The sequence below is a fragment of the Anguilla anguilla genome, chromosome 10 (genome assembly GCF_013347855.1).
Source record: "Anguilla anguilla isolate fAngAng1 chromosome 10, fAngAng1.pri, whole genome shotgun sequence".
Taxonomy (NCBI): domain Eukaryota; kingdom Metazoa; phylum Chordata; class Actinopteri; order Anguilliformes; family Anguillidae; genus Anguilla; species Anguilla anguilla.
The window spans coordinates 9,443,512-9,458,346 of record NC_049210.1 but is presented as its reverse complement, the minus strand read 5'-3'; the positions used below and the strand labels follow the sequence as shown (position 1 = coordinate 9,458,346).

The 14,835-nt window shown below is 41.8% G+C and overlaps 2 protein-coding genes across 5 annotated transcripts in view; one reads left to right on the top strand and one right to left on the bottom strand.

Annotated features, from left to right (window-relative positions):
- Window positions 1-612: 612 nt before the first annotated feature.
- LOC118206459 (R3H and coiled-coil domain-containing protein 1-like) lies at window positions 613-8,059 on the top strand. 4 transcript variants are annotated; one of them, XM_035379219.1, is made up of 9 exons: window positions 613-771; window positions 1,411-1,536; window positions 1,937-2,074; window positions 2,434-2,917; window positions 3,139-3,311; window positions 3,437-3,507; window positions 3,659-3,754; window positions 4,032-4,178; window positions 7,070-8,059. In XM_035379219.1, exons 1-9 carry the CDS (start codon window positions 755-757, stop codon window positions 7,150-7,152), a joined length of 1,335 nt encoding a protein of 444 aa, XP_035235110.1. In that variant the 5' UTR covers window positions 613-754; the 3' UTR covers window positions 7,153-8,059. The 4 variants fall into 4 exon arrangements, with proteins under 4 accessions (XP_035235110.1, XP_035235111.1, XP_035235112.1 ...); XM_035379220.1 differs by having other exon boundaries at window positions 621-962; XM_035379221.1 differs by having other exon boundaries at window positions 621-1,055.
- Window positions 4,289-14,835, bottom strand: part of loxl2b (lysyl oxidase-like 2b) — a 36,554-nt gene continuing 26,007 nt past the window's right edge. Inside the window, exons 8-14 of the mRNA XM_035379218.1 lie at window positions 14,555-14,722; window positions 11,549-11,714; window positions 10,690-10,930; window positions 9,188-9,303; window positions 8,480-8,616; window positions 8,268-8,379; window positions 4,289-6,800 (exon numbers count right to left, since the gene is read on the bottom strand). Coding sequence (XP_035235109.1) covers window positions 6,730-6,800; window positions 8,268-8,379; window positions 8,480-8,616; window positions 9,188-9,303; window positions 10,690-10,930; window positions 11,549-11,714; window positions 14,555-14,722 — 1,011 coding nt within the window. The 3' untranslated portion in view covers window positions 4,289-6,729. The remainder of the gene's footprint in view (window positions 6,801-8,267; window positions 8,380-8,479; window positions 8,617-9,187; window positions 9,304-10,689; window positions 10,931-11,548; window positions 11,715-14,554; window positions 14,723-14,835) is intronic.

Below are 14,835 nucleotides of genomic sequence, written 5' to 3'. Positions count from 1 at the left end.
CCCTCAGCTAGACCTGCATATTTCTGCAATTTAGAGGGCCAACTGGACATCTGTGAATCCCGTTTCATCAGAGAATTAAGCCCTTGATGTCAGAATGAGTGAGAGAAATCCAAAACCTTTCTTTACTCTTTAGACTACTCTGCAATGTATGTATGTGCAGGACTTTGCCAAAGTTTTATCTTCATACATCAGCCATGTCTGAAGAGTATTTAGTGAGGCATAGGTATTGCAGATGAGAACCACTGGCCACAGATGTGGACGCGAGTCACATGACTTGGACTCGAGTCAGACTGGATTGTACTAGATTACAAGATTATACTAAAATCATGTTTTTTAGTATAATCTTATATATTAAGATTATACTAAATATATTTAGTATAAAATATTTTTTCACGGATAGCACATCACGTATTGCCTATGAGCAAATATGTTTCTAATATGCATGAAGAACACATGGAATTAAAATTTACTATAATAATTATTAGTATCGAAGACAAATTTGTTTTACTTTTTCCAAATGTTCACTGCAGGATCTTAAACGCTACGGACCGGAACTTCTTAGCTGGGTAAGAAGTACAACATCTCCCTTTCAATATATCTCCTATAAAGCTGTCTCTAAAACGATGCGCCTTTTGGTAGACTAGCTGGTAGTCAGGACATCTTCTCAAGTGTAGGCAACACTAGCAAGTTGACGTTAACACACTACTTTTAAAGCTAGCTGTTGGATAATTATAAATGTAGTTTTAAAAATAATATGCAGCAACGCGTGAGGTGAGACAAAACAAGCATTCTGAAAACATAAAAACCTATGCTACCCGAGAGATTGGTTGGCTGGAGTATGTTGGATGTTTGCTAAATTAACCAATCGTAATTTAAATCTAACGTAAACCAAGCTAGTGCTAACGTTCATAACGTTACACAATCCGTCGTAGCTCTGCTGACTTTAGGTAGCAAGTTGTAAGGTAAGGTAACTTACATTGGCTAATTTCATTTGCTTGCTTTAACTATCCTGATTTGACACTCAACCATGTGGCAATAATAGAGTATATCAAAAAGTAAGTTTACTTATTCACTAAGGCCAGCTCTTACCTTTGTGCCGTGTGTTATGGTAGCCTACTAGTTCTGACGCGGTTAACGTAAATCAAGTTAGGTTAAGCGTACGCAGGGTGGTTGGTTAGTTGGTGGATGTTGTGACATTTTACGTTTTAGCCATCCACATGGTTTTCAGAGACCAAATGTTAATATAACTAGCTCAATTGACTGGCTAAGTAGGTATAATTTATAATGATTCGTTTCCTAGAAGGTGTTCTGATTCATAAAGTAACTTTTAATTAGTTAAATTGCCGGTATATGATTGGACTTGCAGTATTCTCTCCATTAAGTGTTTTCACCTTTCTCTTGCTCAAACAGTGCATTTTCTACTGTGACCCTGGCGTTTCCTTCTGATGTGTGTTACCTCCCGAGACAAGAAAATGAGTTCATTCACAAAATCTTCGAAGACTTGGAAATCCTTTTACAAAGAGACGCACAAAATAGGTACGGTCATGATCTCAGGTGTGCATAAATGTCTATGGGATGATTAGGGTTGGAGCTTGTGTTAGCTAACAAATGACTCCACAACAGTCACTCTGAACACTCTGAACAACCACACACAACTTTCATACATATTTTAAACTTTTTTTAAACCTGTCAGAATGAAATTCATAGTATGCTAGTAAATGCTTAAATCACACCTCAGATTTTGCCAAATGTTGAATTTGTGACAAGCAAGAAGAGGTTGGTTTGTATGTGCTGCGTAAAAAAGTGTAATGTTTTTTTCATTGTTATTACTTGAGAAACACAGTTAGTTTGCCACAATATTCAACAACCTAAGCACGTACAGATGTACATAACATGAAATTCAGGGCCGCAGTGTCCAATATATTTCTTCTTCCAGCGTGTTGATATTCCCTCCTTTACCGAGCCGACTTTGCGACCTGATTCAGAAAACTATCGAAAACTACTCATCCCTGTGCACCTTTTCTGTGGGAGAGGGCCGGAGCCGCAGAATGGTAGTTTGCCACTCTGATCTAAGGTACAGTTCCACAATCAGCATTTCTGACATCATGTTAAAATATTTTTGTTACCCAATGATCCCATTGACGCTTTTTGGCCACTAAGGGGCGCCAAACACCACAAAACCACTGTGCCTGCACCGTTTACATTCGCAGTTGTACCCAATATATATTTCATGGATATATGCCATTACATTTAAGCCTTACACCAGTGTAATCCATACAGGAAAAACCATAATTCATACTGCACTATTAATTTCGATCAAACCAAATCCTGTTTTTTTTTTGTGAGAGATGTGGATGCTGTTCCACAGTTCCACTGTTTTCTTCCAGTGCAGTTATTGCTGTTGAAATTGGTGTTTTTTTGTTTCATTCCCAGAATATCCTCAGAGGATGATGGTGATGAAGGTGGTAGAAGGTACAAACAGCCCTTGGGGCTGGTAACAGGGAATCAATATTGGAAGGACAAGCACTACCCCAGGCCCAGGACTATACAAATGAACAGCAGAGACCAGAGAGAGCCAGACAAGGCCATCTTCAGTCCTGGGGCCTTGTGGGAGATGGACAGTGCCACACGTGCCATAAGCAGTTTGAGCGTCTCGGAGGAGTCCTGCTCTGATACCACAGAGGAGTCCCTCGCTGCCAATCAGGACGCACAGTCTGACGGTTCAGATCACGTGACCTGCGAGCACGATGCGTTTGTGAACCTGGACAGGTCCGGTCTGGGACCCTGGCCTCCATCTTGGGACCAGTCTGTTTCTTACTTCAAGGCCATGTCCTGGGATTACTCACCTGGAGATGCCTGCGACAACACAGCCCTACCTGCCCCAGCACCACAAATGAACGGGGTTTATATCAGTGAGGTGCAGTATCGTGTACAATAAGGGAAGAGCTGGGGGTGAAAGTTATGGGCGGAATTTAGTGCTTATTTTAGATGCCTCTGTCTGTGCTAGCACTTTAGGAAGTTGCAGTGCATCCGTCAATGCACGTACAGCGTTGTGTTTGCCTGTTGAATGCCCCAGTAATTATCGAATGTGAACCTGTGACCTTTGATTTGTTAATTCTGTGCTTTCCCGCCTGGCAGATAACCACCAATCTTAAAGAGCAGGATGTTGTGATTCTGAGCGCCCGGAACGACTACTCGTGCTATGAGAACGCGCGGGTCGACGCTGAAGCCTTCGGCCACATTCTGGAAATATACAACATCTCCCCCATGTTCAGAACCGAGGATCTGCTGGACGCCTTCGCAGGCTTCAGGTGATTCTCTGCACGCAGCCGTCTGGAACTTACCGGAACCTGGGAATGGATCTCACAGAAAGTTTGGCAGTTAAATGTGTCTATTCTCTGACTTAACCACATATCTGACTGTGTTGCTTTGATAGCGCGAGAGGTCTGGAGATCCACTGGGTGGATGGCACGCATGCCCTGGCGGTTTTCTCTTGCAAGGCAGCAGGTATGCCCTCGGAGCACGACGTGTACATGTTTAATCCGGAACTGTCAAAGACTCACTCTGACAATTAAAGTACTATTATCTTGATGATGTGAACATTGGGTTAACCCAGAGGCAAGGTTTCCAGAAACGGATCATTACTGTACTCTTGTAGCACTGCAGGCCCTTTCCATAAAACACCCATTGATAAGAGCACGGAAGCTGTCCAGTGGAACAAAGAAATCGAAGGGGAAAGCTCTGAGGCTTTCAGGTATAGTATGAAGCCGTCTTTAACTAATAATGCAGAAATTCACAAGTGAGGTTGAATGACAGAAAGGCTGTAATAACATTATTTTTTCCTGAAACAAAGACTGCCTAATTGTACTTTTTTCACAATTTTTCTTTTTAGAAATGATTGTGAGAAGATTTTTGCAGACAGCCTTCAGCAATAATAATAATAATAACAATAATAATAACAGTGTCTGAGAGCATGTTGGCAGGGCAGGCTAGCAGAGCTTACTGATGCTGTAATCCCTATGCTCTCCTAGAGCTCCTCAGGCCTGTGAATGAGGAGGCGCAAACTGACCCCAGGCCCGTGAACGAGGAAGCGCAAACTGACCCCAAAGTCTCCAAAGCGCTGGACCTCCACGTACAGCACTGCTGGTGTGTTTCTACTAATTCAGGTTCATATTCACATGAGTCTTACACTCTGTGACTTTGATTCAGCACCTGTTACTTTACTGATGGACTTGATCGAAAGCCAGATGTACTTTGCAAAGCAATAATAGTAGCGATCAGCCAACGGTGCTTCACTCAGTAATTCATCCTTTTATTACGGCAGACAAAAAGCACAATATGGATTTTTATTGTCCATTCAAGTATAAGCGTACATAACCATTCAGCTGGAAATGTGTACCCTCATAAAACAGAGGATCACAGTTTGGTAGCACCATTATAAAAGAAAAAAAAAGAAAATTATCCAATAATGAAGACATTCTCACACTCAATCTGAGACTTTGGTTATTCTAAACAAACTGAAAATAACTCATTCCGTTTGGAATCCCTGACATTTGCAACAATAATTTACTTAAGAAGCTTGCTGGAAAAAAAATGACATGGTTCATCAAGACAATAGGAGACAAACGCAATGATCGGAAGAAAAACCAGAATTGCACATTTCTGTTTAAAGACAAGATCCTTAATTTCTCGGTAAAGCCTAGAGGATTTTGATTATGTTGCAGCTTTTTAAAATTTGTAGTGTCTTTCCTCAGTGTGTTATGGCTGTGCACACATACTGACTTTATTCCTGTACGTTGGCTGATGCATAGCTCTGTGTGTTCTAATTGGACAGCCCTTTTTAAAAATGTGATTATTTATATGCCCAATTTATCATCGGCTTCACATGCCCAAGTGAATACCAAAAATAAACACCAGAATATTCCAAGCCCAGGTTCCCCCTGGTGAAGTGGTACACATTTACACATGATATTGGGTCATTAATGTTGTTCATTTGTGCCTGAGAGTTATGTTCATGGGAAATATATTATCACTGAATTATTAATTTATTTTTTTGTAAAAATGTGGTTATATCTAGCCTGTCACTGTTGCTCTTTGCTTCTTGTGACCTTATTTACAATTCCGTGTTGAGGCATTTCCATTATAAATGAAGTCTGTGAGATTTATACATATTTTTGAAGCTGGAAAACTGGCACTGATCTTATTCCCACTGGACTTTTACGAGGTACACATTTCCGAAATATTCAAAGATGTTATGTGTATAAGTGAAGCCCACTTTTGCATTGTTACTTTTCCACGGTTCCCTCATAGGGTCCGTCTGAATGACCCCAACATAAAGTGTACCCAGCAGTACTAAATGCAGAACACATCCAAGTGTTTTTCATTCGGTCCAGTCAGGTGTTTTAATATGGCTTCAAATCTGAGGAAATCTTTTTCATTGACAAAAAATTACAAATGCGGGCTCTCTGGAACGGTGCAAGAATCACTTCCCTTTTACAATATGGTGTGACTTGGTTCAATCCATCTTGCACAGGCAACCACCTTTCTCTGTTGACATACAATGTGTTACCCTATATCTTGTTCATTTCTGTTCTTAAAGGATCAGTGGAAATGCATGTTCCAATTTATCACTGACAGCTATGTAAGTAGCTACTGTATTTGCATTAAGCTAATGCTGGCTCCCATCCCATAACTGCTGCCAATATGGCCATTAAAAACATAACTTTACTTCTCTGAATGTGTAACTTATCTTGAATTATTTATGAATATATAATCTACATAGCTGTGGTACCTGAAATAAACAAACTCAAGGAAATTCCATCTATCTAGCTAGCAACGTAGCAACACTGACTCTGGCACATGACATACTGAATACCAGCACTTTAGCCATCTACCAGCCATCTTGCTACAAACCTTTATAAACCTTTCCAAATATTTCAGACCCCTTCAGATCCTTGGGGGAATAGCAGATCCAACTATTTCCCCCCAAATTTCCGGTGATTGCGTTCGACTACAAAAACACCTTCCAACCTAGTTAATGCCCCCTGTGTGGTACCCACAGAATTTGCAGAAGTACCTCTGTAAAAACGTTGTTGGCATAATTATGGTTTTGTACAGCTAGGCTGTCATGAATGCACTTAAATAGTGTCGAATTGAATAATAAAACATGAATTTGGTTTCTATACATGAAGAATGTTCCCCCTAGATTCACAGATGCTCAAAAGAAATCAGCATGTGGATTGTGTGTACCACAAGCTCAAAAGTGCGTTAGAATTCCTTTTTACATAGTAAAGTGAGCTTACTTCAGAGAAGACCCATGGCGATACTAATATTGAATTTTAAAAAGAAAAGGGCTTTGCTCTGCTAATTTGCACAAGGTTTCAAACTCAAGGGTGAAAGGGCCCACTGGCCTCCTTATGAGGCAAGAAAGCGGTCTAAAATGGCTGCCTCTAATTTGAATTGGAGTCCTGATTGGGATTAGAATCCTACATAGAGAGCTTGCTTCCAATGTTGACGCTAAAGAGAGTGGTGAAGGGTGAAGTGGTTGACTGCTTTCTGGTGCTCACTGTTTGAGCACCATGGACTTGGTTCATAAGAAAGTCATTCTTCCAGCACTTAGAGCAAGGGAATGGAGAGGTCTAGTGGTTGGGGGGGAATGGGGCTGGCAGTCTTGTTGGATGTTGTCCGGGATGTAAGTCAAGTTCCTGTGCTCTCTCCCTCTGTGTCCTTTTACCTGTGTGTCACCTGGTTGTTCAGGAGCCCGGGGAACATGTCCTCAGTCTCAGAACCGACCGAGCCACCTTAAAAAGCAAAACGGAGTAAAGAATCAGCTGTGTGATTGGGAAAGATTCATTCCAGGCCACACATTATTGGACATTTATTTCCATACATCTTGCACACAACTGTATCTTTTAAAGAGACCCTTTTTTTTTTTTTTTTTTTTTTTTTGCCCGTTCCATATATAAAACATGAACCAGCTTTAATTTAGAGGTGGATTGTATGTCTAAGCCCAAACCAATGTCCCTTCTCATTCATCATTAATTGTATGTTTGTTCTATCATTTTGACAGAAACATCAAGGGCTGGCCAGTCAGCTGTGATTGAAATGATGGTCCACCTGCATTTCCTACCATCTGTCACCAGGGGGCAGTGAGCGGCTAGTTAAATGGTATCTGCCCATGCAAGTGTTATACTAGTGCAAGTTCAACATATTGCAAAGATTAGATGGGGTAATGTGAGTTTACACACCAGGATATTTGTTCTGGGTTATATTACCAGTTCCACTGAAAACCTTGTTCAGTAAGTCATGATATTACAAAAGCATTTACAAGTAAATCCGTTTAGATTATTCTTTGTGGATACTACCGTAATCTTAAAACCCAACTCATTTCAGTGCGGGTAGTAAATGTTCAATTGTTAGCACGCAGTGAAACTTTCAGTGAGTAGCTATTGAATGTGACATTCAGTATTTTAATGATCTCTATCTAAGTGTGAGGTAGTTTTGCACTAGTGGCATTTGATCACATGACAGAGTGTACCATGTGTTGTAACATAGTAGTTTGGCACATGCCATTATTCAAAATGACAATGAATCATATGAATTTGGTATTGTGATTATATAAGAAAGTACTAGGTAGCTAATTTATTGCACAAGAGTTAAATTATATTTTGGAGAATTTTCATTATCTATGCTTTACATACATTTACTTTTTAAAGGATTGTGAGAATGTTTTCTTTGATATGTTTAGATGTTTATTTTATGCATGTTTATTAAGTTTCAACATTTTTTCCAACATACACGTTTCCTTCTATAAGGGCTAAACAGAGGAAAAGTAATTGTGGTTTTGTTTTTATTTTCACCTTTTCATGTCATTCTTCAAAATGCACAAAAAATGTTGTATAAGACCTGTTGTGCTCTCTGTAACTAGTAAATGTTTTTATTTAGAGCTATTTAAACTTATAAAACGCTTATTTTACAGCAACTTGTACCTGTTCCTGACATAAATAATTTATGGTTGTGATGTTCTTGGCTATCAGAAATAAACAATTTTTGAACAATACGTGTTGTCACAGAATTGGTTGAACTGTTGCTTTGTACCAAATAACTTACTTGTTTCTTTATAACTTGAAATCAAATTTTTCAGGCTAGCCAAATTAGTTATTACTTTCCAGTCATTCATAAAACATGAATTCATATTGGTAGTGCCTTCTCCTAGCCTCTGAAATCTGTTGTGTACTGATGAGACATTAGCAGTATCAGAGTCTCACCTATATGGCAGTTGTACATCCATACTCTGTGACCATCGTATCGACACATGCACTTCACCACGTTGTTGGTGAAATCTGTCTCCGCCACTTCATAGTTTGGGTTGATTATGATCTGTGGGAGATGAGGTTAATGCAGATCCCAGGTTAGCTTTTGTAAAACACTGACATAAACCTACCATAAAGAAAAGCAAAGCAAATGAGAAAATAATCACCTGGAAGAGGTAATCCCCAGGCTTCACATCTGTGATGTCCACCCACTGGCAGTCGATGTCATGGCGGTACGTATCCCAGCAGCCCAAGGTGATTCCCTGCTCACCGAAGTTGGCGCACTCGTACTTCTTCTCAATGCCTGGCCAGTTCACAACAGAGCAAAAACTTTGGTTGACTGACACTAAATCCTTGAATACTTGAAGACGAGGCCTTTATTTTCACCATTTAAATGATATGTGAAATTATATTCTCTTCTGACTGCCTGTTAAAGTGAGTAGCATAAATGTAGAGAAACTGGTGGCACCTACAATTTCTAACAAAAATAAAAAAATTTGTATGTATCTTTTTTTTTTTTTGCATCTGATCACCCTTTACAAAGACACACTGGTACCAAAATATTCATATTTTGATATACAAATAAAATGTGAAGTTTTCTCAGATTGTTTGGTCTCTATTTTTTAAGAAGTTTTAAGTTCAAACGTCTATCACAGTGTTTCATACCTGCATGCATTTAAATGAAAGCTGACAGAAAGCACCATGTTAACTCCCTGCACGACCAGCAGGGGGCGAAGCCCCGGAGGGCATTGTTCTAAAAAGGATCACGGTGTTCTGCAGGCTGTTCTGTGTGCATAGGCTGCCAAGTGAACATCTCTGGAGGGCTGCGGTGTGTCTGTGCGGGGGAATGCAGAGGTGGGCGTGGCCTCACTCACCCTCATCGCACTCGGTGTCCTCCAGACAAAAGCTGGCTTTCTGTCCCTCCGCCACTTTGGTGCCGTTGAGGCTGAGCAGGTCATAGTGCGTGAACACCTCCATGCTGTGGTAGTGCCTAGGGAGGGAGGCCAGACCTGGGGGTGTTAACTGCTGTCTTGCCATTAGAAAATAAGCTGCCACCACAACTCGCCTAGCCATGCTAGCCTCAATTTTACTTGCGTTCTGTTCTTTTTTGTCCTGTTGCACTGGTTAGGGTGATGTCTGCTATTTCAGCCATTCTAGGGCACTGAAACCTAAGGATGCCTTAGCTCTGGAATCTGGTCTACCAGCTTTGGACAAGGGGCCCACTGGACCATGTTACAGACGTTTGGCGCCAGTATATGTGTCTCAATTAAGGCTACTTTAAAAATGCGAGTTTACTGTATACTGTGATAATATGAGCTTAGGGAATTGCGGGTCACAAACGTTAACTACCGGGTATTTTTCACTTTAAACTGCTATTATACTCAAATATGAGCCTGCTTTTTAAATACAGACAGTAATGTTTAGCCCATTCTGGCTTGAATACAGCAGACTGCAGCCCAAATGGTCTCCGATTATGAAAGTGAATCCCCACTGTGGAAAGTTTCCACTTTCGTATTGTCCCCCTCCCCCCACACTACTCCGCTTCAGTCGGATCCTCTGGGACACCAATGGATTTAACCCTTTGAGGGGTAGGCTTTTTGGAATATTTCATTCAAAATTCGAAGTCGGTGTTCTAGAACTCCACTGCTTTCAATGACCAGTAGTGACTGTTACATCAGCATTAGAATGTTCAGCTAAGAACATTCTAATCACGTTTGTGATCTTACGCCTTCTCTTGTGACAGGAAATGGCATATTCCTGCTTCACTATACGAATCCTTTTCAATATCATATATCAAATCCGACCAACTTCCTGTTCCTGACTTTGATGGGAAGCTTGCATTTGAAACCGAGGGGTACAGCACCACTCAGACACCAAAGCCAAAGAAAATGAACACGTAATCCCAAATTACATATGTTTAGCATTGCTAAATGATAATAATCCCTAGGGAACCCAAAGCGGGTTTTTACTGCATGCTGCCAGGCCATGACAGCGATGAGAGCGTGTTTCCTGTCTGTCTGCCTCTATTGAACCGCCAGGGCTGAGCTGCTCAGATGGCGTCATGACCACTAACAGCTGAGAGTCAATGAGTGCATATAGTCTCGATATAAATACACGCTAGATTACAAGGAACGGTGCTGATGGACTGGAAAATGGCATTACTACCATGTAATAGAACCATTCCCCTCATGCAATCATAAGAAGAGGGTGTGGAATTTTCAACAGTACTTTCATTTGCATGGACCGCAGCATCAAGCCATAACCATGAATGAACAATCAAAGAACATAACGGCATTTTGTATATACTTAATGATACTAACGATGACTAAAACCTTTCTGTCACCCTGGGGTTTTTTAATGATCGAGGGGTGTCAACCTGTGGCAGTCGTGCCAGATCCAGGTGTGGCGGCCGGCTTTGGGGCGGAAGTCGGCCTGGCCGTTGTTGTGGATCTGGGAGGAGAAGCGCAGCAGGCGGCGGTAGGAGTTGGCGGGGACCTGGCTGGCGGTGGTGGACAGGCAGTTCTCCTCGTAGGCGCACTGCAGCATCAGCATGGGCCGGTCCTCCAGGTAGGTGGTCTGCTCCACCGCCTGAGGGTTCAACACCAGATCGGGGGCCGCTGCAGGGGGGGGGGGGGTTGTGAGTTCACCCTGGACACAAAGCACTATCACAGTGCAAGCTTCCTGCTTTTGCCCTAATCCTCTCCAATCACTGATGCTGAAACACTGATCCACGACGTGGTGATTATACAATTGGTCATGATGCTACTTATGCAAATATACAGACACATATAAATTAGCACACTAATGCATGTGATACTGTATGCCATTTCTGCTTATTACTGGCATACAGTTATCACATGCATTAGTGAGCTAAATGATATGTGCCTGTATATTTGCCTAAGTAGTACCATGATCATTTGTATACCTTCTACCTTCATAGCTGAGAATAAGTGTTAATTTGGTCTCTGTATGTTACCTGTGTCTGTACGCAATCGTTGAAACAGACTGAACTAGTGCTGAAAAGGTCACAAATTGAGGAGCTCAATGCAAGCGTGAAAATGATGAATTTCGACTCTGCAAATCTGCTAATGAAAAAATCCTGAATATGTTTCCTGATAACATTCCATCCGCTGCTGTTAAACAGATCCCTTGGCAACGATTTGAAATTTCCACCCGGTTGGGACAGTCCAAGTGTTGGAAAATCATGGGGAGGGAGGGGACAGAATCGTTTTTACTTTCTGAGCAGGATACTCCAGCTGCAAAGCGGGCCCCTCCTTTTGGGCAGTCGAGGTGTGCTCCGTGGTGCAGGCAATGTGCCAGGGACATCTCTGTCCCAGAACACCTCACTCCGCTCATCACCACATCATCCGCGTTCACCGCTCCTTGCCAGTACCAAGTCTCCTGCAAGGGGGACCAAATGCACAACAGCTACACCACATGCCAGAGGAATGGATCAGCTCAGAATTTCACAGCTTTGATGTCTCCTTGTTATTCAGTAAGTCATCAATCTGTGAACATATTTCATTGCAAACAACTGCTGGCTCGCAAAACAAAGTATAGACTTCATACGGTTATGTATATTCATCTGAACACAGACTGGAAGATGGGAGGGAAATACAGATCCAGAATGAACATGTTCACATGGTAGATTAAACTCAAAACACTAATTGACTTTTAAAGGTAAACACACTTAGCAATGCAGATGTTTTGCCATTAAAACTGGCCAGGCCAACACATAGCTCATGGACAATAAATTGTGGAAATACTCAGCCACAAGAGGGCGCTGTCCATGCATTTATACTGAATAACAGGACTAAGGCTGGGGCCATTGTTTCACAGAAAAACATGTCTAGTAATTTTTTATCATATTTTCACCATGGCAATACAAATCAGTTAACCCTGTGAGACCCAGTCGTCATTGATGCAATTGAAAAAAATATTATTTTTAGTGGAATCATTTAAATATTTCTGAAACCTTCTTATACACAGTTTATGATCAAAAGTGATTGTACACATGTTTCGTGAATAGGCCCATTGTCTTCACTGGGCAGTGTCTGGCCTGTTCCTGGATTTTCTATGCTGCCTTGCATGCAGGGTTTAGACTAATAATTAAGGTGAGGTAGCAAGGTAATTGAATGTAAATAAAATTAATAGCAAAATACCTAAAATCTAATATCAACATTGAACCAAATAAGTTATGTTTTTTATCATAAGTGGTGCACTCTAACAAGGATGGTATTATGAAACGAGAAGCACTTGAATAAGTGATTCATGCAGTTTAGCATGCAGACAGCTGAACTTGTCCGTTTGTCATTTCTGCAAACATAGGAACGAACGTTTTTCCCACAATAACAAATGGCTCTGTGTTGTGTGATGTGTTGATGGCCCCTTGCCAAGTCCCCATCTGTTGGTAGTTTGCACCCTTCCCCTTCTGGGAGATTGCAGACTTTAAGTGTCATATTTTCCATGTTCAGTATTCCAGTGCCTGCAGAAGCACTTAGTTGAGGGTGGACAAGAGACCACAACTGAGCTTTCAGGTAACTTTAAAGTATGCATGCGTGCTCCACAATCTGGTACAGTGCCATCGGTTAAATTTGGGGGAAATAGAGGTGCTGGTGTGCTCTGTTCATTCCAACAATGCATAAATACTGACACAGGATACAAAATGACCATATGCAAGTTAGTGAATGTACTTAATTAGTGTAACGGGTTTCAGAGTGGCATTTGTCAACAAATGGACTCTACAGCTGCAGGTGCCTGGTATAATTTCACAGTAGTGCATGATCATTATACAGTCAATGAGAAGTACCAGATACCCAACGTACAAAACGGGCAAGGGTGTCTGCAGTGCACCTCACAGCAGGAAAGCTATCTATGTCCCATTTTCTGGAGTAGCATGAATAGCGAATACCACAGTTGCCAAAATATGTCTGAAATATGGCCGCTGGAGTTGACAACAGCTTAACCTCCATCCTTCTGACTCACATCCCAAAATTGTACTTGAGCCATTATTACAATTTCCACTTGTAAAACTCATCTCCATAAAACCTCTCATCGGTTCCATGATTTGCAGGGTATTTTCCAGGCGTTTGAGCCAAGAGTCTTCACCACTGCTGATCTTATCAAACAGCTTGTTAAAGACTATTGATATCTAATATATATTTTTCTCAGAACTGTGCAGAACAGCTCCATGGATAATCCCAGGTGTTCACTTTTACTGTATGTATCCATATAATTTGAAAACAGAGTGTAAGAATAATATTTGAGGATGTATGTTAAACCACTTTTTTAAACAAATGGTTCCGTAGGCTTATTAAACAGTGTGCATCCAGTGCACATTATCAGTGCAATAACATACAGATGTATCCACATGACTGCACTAATAAAATATGGAGACTGTATCGTATAGAAATCTCATTGCTCAAGCAAAGAAATATTTGAAAAACAAGATGTACGACGAAAACACATCCAGAAACAGGACGCTTCTCTTGAGAGGATCAGTTATTGCCATTCCCTGTGATTCAAAAAGAGGCTATAACATGACCCTGAGAAGAACCTCAGGCTTGTATAATAGGTACTAGATCAATTAAACTACATAAACACCACTCATGCCAAGGAATTCTTAGCATGCAGGATCACTGAAGCAAGCAAATTGGCTTCACACAGTTATCAGTCCTTGGCAGGGCTTCACCATTTGTCCAATTCATCAATCTGCCAGCTTGTGTTGACGAACTGAGCGTGCGGAAAAAGCAAGACCTTGGCCTGTCCCTGTCCTGCATGTCACTTCATGTCCTAATGAAAAGTGCAAGACAAAGAGACCCATAGCTGGAACACCGCCAAACAAAGGAGGGTCCTCATGTCTGAATTAAGACAAATTACCACCACTGCATCAACGCATTCTGCATTCCACTGAGTAACGCGATGTGACTCCTCAACAGCTCAGAAGCTAATGAGGGAATGAGCTACGTGGCACTCGCCTCTGAAAGAGAAAGCCAATTTGGAAAGATTAAAGGGTTTTGCAATCCAATCCAGCATCAAAGGACAAGAAAAGCAAGGGAGGCAGCAAGTGTGAAAGAAACTGCGACTTAGTGGGGGGAAAAGGCTATCGCTGGTGTGCGGGTTAGATTGTGCGGGTAAGATAAAAGCGCGCAGGAAGCAGAAGGGATAGCCGCAGGGCCGCGTCCTGTGTCGTCTGTGTGTGTGCGTGTGTGCGTGTGTGTGTGCGCGCAGGTATGGCTCACCTTAAAGGCGTGGCTGGCGAATCCCAGGCCCAGCTGTCTGCACACCACCATGGCCTCCATGGTGCCCCAGCCCTCGCTGCACACCGTGCCCCACACCAGGGACCCGTTCTTCTCCGCCAGCACCTCCACGCGGCCCTCGAACGGGGTCCGCCCACCGCTGAGACGCAGCTGCAGACGACACGGGCGGGAGAAAAGGACACCTCATAACTCCCGAAAGCCACAAACATCACCTTTTCCTTTTCAACACCCGTGAATAACAACTCAAAAATGTGGCTTTGCTA